General features: G+C 48.2%; 1 protein-coding gene across 5 annotated transcripts in view; it reads right to left on the reverse strand.

Annotated features, from left to right (window-relative positions):
* shank3b (SH3 and multiple ankyrin repeat domains 3b) overlaps positions 1–7,500 on the reverse strand; it is a 26,354-nt gene that overhangs the window by 15,547 nt on the left and 3,307 nt on the right. For 4 of the 5 annotated variants that reach the window (XM_056589363.1, XM_056589361.1, XM_056589360.1 and 1 more), the window contains exons 3-9: positions 7,216–7,500; positions 5,437–5,623; positions 4,779–4,982; positions 3,973–4,044; positions 3,561–3,669; positions 482–633; positions 149–278 (exon numbers count right to left, since the gene is read on the reverse strand). The exon at positions 7,216–7,500 is cut by the window's right edge. In XM_056589363.1, coding sequence (XP_056445338.1) covers positions 149–278; positions 482–633; positions 3,561–3,669; positions 3,973–4,044; positions 4,779–4,982; positions 5,437–5,619 — 850 coding nt within the window. In that variant the 5' untranslated portion in view covers positions 5,620–5,623; positions 7,216–7,500. The remainder of the gene's footprint in view (positions 1–148; positions 279–481; positions 634–3,560; positions 3,670–3,972; positions 4,045–4,778; positions 4,983–5,436; positions 5,624–7,215) is intronic. The other variant, XM_056589364.1, reaches the window with a different exon arrangement.

Genomic DNA, 7,500 nt, shown 5'->3' on the forward strand with positions numbered 1-7,500 from the left:
GCTGCTATACCATGAATGTGTCCTACACGCTGACTGGAGCTGCTATACCATGAATGCGTCCTACACGCTGACTGGAGCTGCTATACCATGAATGCGTCCTACACGCTGACTGGAGCTGCTAAACCATGAATGTGAAGTTTCCTCTGACCTATGGTGGCGTGGTCCTGCAGTAACAGCTCACAGCAGAAGGGGGCGCCCCCCACCATGGCCGAGTGGTACAGGGGGGTCAGACCGCGGCTGTCCTTGTAGTCGGGGGAGGCTCCAAGGTCCAGCAGGGTCTACAGTGACACGTTAGCCATTATCCTCATCTTCGCATCATCCATATTATTAATATTAGTGTTCATCTTATGCAAAGCAAGGATTCCGTAGTACTGCTACCATAATACTAAACTACTGCTACCACAGTATACATCACAGTACTGTGAGGGTGGTACTGTGGTACTACAGTACGGCAGTAGCTGTACTGTGGTACCAGACGTACAGTGAGTGCGGTGCTGTTCTTGCAGAGCACTGCGCGGTGCAGGGCGGTGATGCCGTCTCGCGTCCTGAAGTCCAGGTGAGCCCCGCCGCTCCGCAGCACCTTGATGAGGTCACAGCTGTCCTCCAGCTGCACGGCCTGGGTGAACGGGCACTCTGGAGGACAGGGACACTGCAGTTAGTACAGGGACACTGCAGTTAGTACAGGGACACTGCAGTTAGTATAGAGACACTGCAGTTAGTACAGGGACACTCCAGTTAGTATAGAGACACTGCAGTTAGTATAGAGACACTGCGGTTAGTACAGAGTGACTGCAGTTAGTACAGGGACACTGCAGTTAGTATAGAGATACTGCAGTTAGTATGGAGTGACTGCAGTTAGTACAGGGACACTGCAGTTAGTACAGGGACACTGCAGTTAGTACAGGGACACTGCAGTTAGTACAGGGACACTCCAGTTAGTATAGAGACACTGCAGTTAGTTAGGGTGACCAGATTTGAGTTTGTGAAAAAGAGGACACTTCGTCGCGGGGGGGGGGCGAAAACATGGGTATTTTTTTCTTTAGTTCGTCCGTGAACTTACATTTACGTTTAGGCATGGCTGCAGACAGTGGCGATCCCAGGTCCAATTGCGCCCCGGGCAAGATTGTCGGGGGGGGGGGGGAGGTTTGTATCGTGGGCCTACGGACTTCAGTGGGGGTTTCATTCCGTCTATACACGGCACCTTCTCAACGAGCACATGAGCTCGGTCGCCCAATGACAGACTCTCTCTACAGTCAGCTCGCGCAAGAAGGTGGAACGTAAGGGAGATACCATTTCCAGAACTTGGAAGGCCGTAATAACCATAGACATATACAATGGTAATAACTAGTAGGTTATGTGAAAGACCCAGAAACACAAATATGCGACGAGGCAAAAAAAAATAAAAAGATAATAATAACAATAATATATATATATATTTTTTTTTGCGACGAGGCAAAATACCGGACGTTTTTGGAATCCCTGCCGGACGCATTTTTTAGGTCTCGAAAAGAGGACATGTCCGGGAAAAAGAGGACGTCTGGTCACCCTAAGTTAGTACAGGGACACTGCAGTTAGTACAGGGACACTGCAGTTAGTATAGAGACACTGCAGTTAGTATAGAGACACTGCGGTTAGTACAGAGTGACTGCAGTTAGTACAGGGACACTGCAGTTAGTATAGAGACACTGCAGTTAGTATAGAGACACTGCAGTTAGTACAGAGACACTGCAGTTAGTATAGGGACACTGCAGTTAGTATGGAGTGACTGCAGTTAGTACAGAGTGAGTGCAGTTAGTACAGAGTGACTGCAGTTACTATGGAGTGAGTGCAGTCAGTACAGAGTGACTCCAGTTAGTATAGGGACACTGCAGTTAGTACAGAGTGAGTGCAGTCAGTACAGAGTGACTGCAGTTAGTACAGAGTGACTGCAGTTAGTACAGAGTGACTGCAGTTAGTACAGAGTGAGTGCAGTTAGTATAGAGTGAGTGCAGTTTGTACAGAGTGAGTGCAGTTAGTACAGAGACACTGCAGTATATGGCTATAGCAAACACAGTTATACTGCACTTTATATCTCTATAGTATACACAGTTATACTGCAGTATATTACTCTATAGTACACACAGTTATACTCCAGTTTATAACTCTATAAGACGCACAGTTACACTGCAGCTGTAGCTCAGATACTGCAATATAACTCTGAATTAGACACAAAGTAATACAGACGATAAGGAGGTGGCTGGTATGCAAGGCCACCTTAATGCACAGGTTTGCCTGGGCTGAAGCCCCAGGGCCTACGCCGATCGGGGGGCCAATCATGAGCTGCACTTTTTCTTATACTGGCCCATGATACACCACAGCCACAGTCGTCTCACCCCCCCCCCCCCCCCCCCCCCGTCGACAACGGCAAAATGTTGGAAAATGTTTTACACATCCTCATTGGAAGATCCCCTCTCAGGGGGCCTACGAAACCTCTCAGCCCCAGGGCCCAATGGCAGGTTAAAGCAGGCCTGCTGGTATGTGTTAATATAGTATATGGTGTTGGGTTAGTCACTGACCTCCTGGTTGAGTTAGTGGCCTCCTGGTTGAGTCACTGACCTCCTGGTTGAGTTAGTAACTGACCTCCTGGTTGAGTTAGTAACTGACCTCTTGGTTGGTTAGTTACTTACCTCCCAGTTGAGTTACCGACATCCTGGTTGGTTGAGTTACTGACCTCCTGGTTGAGGTAGTTACTGACCTCCTGGTTGAGTTAGTTACTGACCTCCTAGTTGTGTTACTGACCACCTAGTTGAGTTACTGACCTCCTGGTTTAGTTAGTTACTGACCTACTGGATGAGTTAGTTACTGACCTCCTTGTTGAGTTACCGACATCGTGGTTGAGTTAGTAACTGACCTCCTGGTCGGTTAGTTACTTAGCTCCTAGTTGAGTTACTGACCTCCTGGTTGAGTTAGTTACTGACCTACTGTTTGAGTTAGATACTGTCCTCCTTGTTGAGTTACTGACAACCTGGTTGAGTTAGTTACTGATCTCCTGGTTAAGTTACTGACCTACTGGTTGAGTTAGTTACTGACCTCATGGTTGAGTTAGTTACTGACCTCCTGGTTAGTTACTGACCTCCTGGTTGAGTTAGTTCCTGACCTCCTGGTTGAGTTAGTTACTGACCTCCTAGTTGAGTTAGTTACTGACCTCCTGGTTGAGTTAGTTACTGACCTCCTGGTTGAGTTAGTTACTGACCTCCTGGTTGAGTTCCTGACCTCCTGGTTAAGTTACTGACCTCCTGCTTGAGTTAGTTACTGACCTCCTGGTTGAGTTAGTTACTGACCTCCTGGTTGAGTTACTGACCTCCTGGTTAAGTTACTGACCTCCTGGTTGAGTTAGTTACTGACCTCCTGGTTGAGTTACTGACCTCCTGGTTGGTTAGTTTTCTGACCTCCTGGTTAAGTTACTGGCCTCCCGGTTGAGTTAGTTACTGACCTCCTGGTTAAGTTACTGACCTCCTGGTTGATTTAATTACTGACCTCCAGGTTGAGTTAGTTACTGACCTCCTGGTTGAGTTACTGACCTCCACTGTCGGCGTCATGGAAGTTGGGGTCCAGTCCTCTGTCCAGCCATCTGGAGACCTTCTCAACGTTCTTCTGCTGGACATGTTCCATGAACCGCTTGAGGTTTGCCTGGAGCACAGCAGGACGTAGCATGGCTACCTGTTAGCGCATTTACCTTGATACATAGCATGGCTAATTGATGGCTTGTTTGCCTTGTTACATAGCATGGCTAAATGTTAGCATGTGTACCTTCGTATGCTGTGTGGCTAACTGTTAGCATGGCAACCTCAGAATGTAGCTTGCTAACTGTTAGCCTTTTTCCTTAGTATATAGCTTGGCTAACAACAAGTGTAGTTCTCATGGTATTTAGCTTGGCTAACTCTTAGCGTAATTACCTTGGTATGTAACATAGCTTAATGTTAGCATAATTACCTTGGTATGCAGCTTGGCGAGTTGTTTGTCGTCCACGTAGCTCTGGGTATAAACTCTCCTCTTGTAACGGAACTGAACACAGGTGGTGGGAAGGAGGTCAGCGACATCAGATCAGTACTAGCAGAACTTAGAGTAGAATAACCAGCAGGAGAGAACAAGAAACACCAAATGTAGCCTAAAGAAGGCCCAACTAAAGCTACGCCTTTGGCTATAGGAAAGGTATGGGGGGAGTAGTAGTCAGTACGTTTTACTAGTGTTTGTATTAATGGTAGTAGTAGTAGTAGTAGTCTTCATTTTAATAGTAGATGTAGCCTCAATAGTAGTACACTTACCCTACATAAAGGTTAGGGAGTAACCCTAACCTCTAGGGTAGTAACCCTAACCACTAGGTAGGGTGTAGGGGTATGGGTACCTCTAGGTAGGTATTAGGGTATAGGGGTACCGCTAGGTAGGGTATAGGGTTACCTCTCTGTAGGGTATAGGGGTAAAGGGGTACCTCTAGGCACGGTATTGGGGTATAGGGTTACCTCTGGGTAGGATATGGGGGTATAGGGGTATGGTACCTCTAGGTAGGGTATGGGGTGATGGAGGGTGGGGGTACATCCTAGGATGTGGGGGTATGGGGGTATGGTACCGCCAGGTAGGGTATGGGGGTATAGGGGTATGGTACCTCTAGCTAGGGAATATGGGGAAGGGTACCTTTAGGTAAGGTATGGGATGATGGGGGGCAGGGGGTACCTCTACGTAGGGAATAGGGGTAAGGGTACATCTAGGTGGGATGTGGGGGGATAGGGGTGTAGGGGTACCTCTAGGTAGGGTATGGGGGTGATGGGGGGCAGGGGGTAGTCCTTCAGCAGTCTCTCCTCATCCAGGAACTTGCCGGCGCGGCCGTTGAAGGCGGGCTGGAAGAGGCCGTAGTTGAGGACGTCGGAGAGCGACTGAGTCAGCGTCACCAGAACCCGCTGCTTACTGACCCACACGGGGAGGTCCGGGTCCAGACGCAAGCACTTCTGCAGCAGGAAAACACAGGGGGACCCTAAGAACCCTTAGAACGCGTGGAACCACCTTGGAAGACTTAGAACCCTCTAAAAAACACTTAGAACCCCCGTAGTACACTTTGAACCACCAAGAACACTAAAAACACTTAGAACCACTTTAGAACACTTAGAACCCCCAAAGAACACGTAGAACACTTAGAACCGCATTAGAACACTTAGAACCCCCTAAGAACACGTAGAACCACGTTAGAACACTTAGAACCCCCTAAGAACACGTAGAACACTTAGAATCACGTTAGAACACTTAGAACCCCCTAAGAACACGTAGAACCACGTTAGAACACTTAGAACCCCCTAAGAACACGTGGAACCACGTTAGAACACTTAGAACCCCCTAAGAACACTTAGAACCCCCTAAGAACCATAGGACATTCTGTAGAGTGTGTACTGTGTGTGTACTGTGTACTGAGGGTGTGGTTACGGTCTGCTGGAGGTCCGGGATGCCGATGCGGACCACCACGCTGTGGCCCGGAGGAGAGTCCTCTCTGTCGTCGTCCCGGACCACCGGGGAGCCGGGCTGGTTGCCATTGGTGACCGCCTGTTGCCGGGGGCGATCATGCTGGGTGTCAGCGGCCGGACTCAGAGGCATCGAGCTGGAACACACACACACAGGCACACACACAGGCACACACACACACACACACCCACACACACACACACACACACACACACACACACACACACACACACACACACACACACACACACACACACACACACACACACACAGTCACACACACACACACACACACACACACACACACACACACACACACACACACACACACACACACACACACACACACACAAGCACACGCACGCACGCACATACACATCCATGTGCAAGCACGCGCACCCACACACACACACACACACACACACACACACACACACACACACACACACACACACACACACACACACACACACACACACACACACACACACACACACACACACACACACACACACACACACACACATTGGTATGTCTTCCTACTGTTCAATTACATAACTGTCTGGTTATCTCTGGTTTCCATGGTAACGTTCCAGAAAGACTTGTAGAAGACTGATAGAATCCCTGTTTCTATGGTAACAAAGGTGTGATAACATGAACAACATGATTAAACGAAAATCAGGAAATAACTGTACTAGAATCTCTTCTCCTCTCTCCTCCTCTCCTTTCCTCCTCTTCTTTCCTCATCTCCTCTCATCAGTCCTCCTCTCCTCTCCTCTCCTCTCCTCTCCTCTCTTCTCCTCTCCTCTCCTCTCCTCTCCTCTCCTCTCCTCTCCTCTCCTCTCCTCTCCTCTCCTCTCCTCTCTTCTCCTCTCCTCCTCTCCTCTCCTCTCCTCTCCTCTCCTCTCCTCTCCTCTCTTCTCTTCTCCTCTCCTCTCCTCTCCTCTCCTCTCCTCTCTTCTCCTCTCCTCCTCTCCTCTCCTCTCCTCTCCTCTCCTCTCCTCTCCTCTCCTCTCCTCTCCTCTCCCAGAAAGAACTACTGTAGTACTACCATAGTACTACCATAGTACTATACTACTACCAAAGTAACATGGTAGTACTACAATAGTACTACCCTAGTAGCACCATAGTACTATGTACTACCATTGTACCATAGTAGTACTACCATAGTACTGTAGTACTGATGTGTCAGCAGGTTTCTTAGGAAGTGAAGGAATTGTTCTTCTGTGTTACCATAGCAACAGCGAGCATGTAGTGCAGATGTTTTTTTTAATCGGGCACACAAACACACACACAAGCACATACACGAACACGCACACCGTGCAGACACAGACAAACACACAAAAACACACATATACACACACACACACACTGGTAGAGAGTCCACTGCCAATCCAGTTCCTATGGCAACTACTCACAACTCAGCTATCAGTCTCTCACTCTCTCTCTCTCTCTCTCTCTCTCTCTCTCTCTCTCTCTCTCTCTCTCTCTCTCTCTCTCTCTCTCTCTCTCTCTCTCTCTCTCTCTCTCTCTCTCTCTCTCTCTCTCTCTCTCTCTCTCTCTCTCTCTCTCTCCACTTCCAAACATCTAACTTAAGAACCATATATAGTATTCATATAGTATGTTTATAGTATATATATATTATATACATCTATATACATGTATCTATATCAAATATTTACAGAAGACTTAAAAGGTTTCTATGTTTTCCGTGGTTACCGTGGTTACCTGTAGTGTGGAATCCCATCAAACTGCTCCCACTTTCTCTGCTGGTCTCTGCTGGTCTCTGCTTGTCTTTATTGGTCTTTTCTGGTCTCTCCTGGTCTTAACTGGTCTCTTCTGGTCTCGGCTGGTCTTTACTGGTCTCTGATGGTCCGTACTGTCTCTGCTTGTCTTTACTGGTGTCTTATGGCCTCCGCTGGTCTCTCCTGGTTTCCCCTGGTCTCTCCTTGTCTCTCCTGTAGTCCAGCACGTCTCCTATGTGGAGCTGAGTTTGGCGTCGTTAGCCGTTAG

Source organism: Gadus chalcogrammus, chromosome 4, assembly GCF_026213295.1.
Source record: "Gadus chalcogrammus isolate NIFS_2021 chromosome 4, NIFS_Gcha_1.0, whole genome shotgun sequence".
In the NCBI taxonomy this organism is placed as follows: domain Eukaryota; kingdom Metazoa; phylum Chordata; class Actinopteri; order Gadiformes; family Gadidae; genus Gadus; species Gadus chalcogrammus.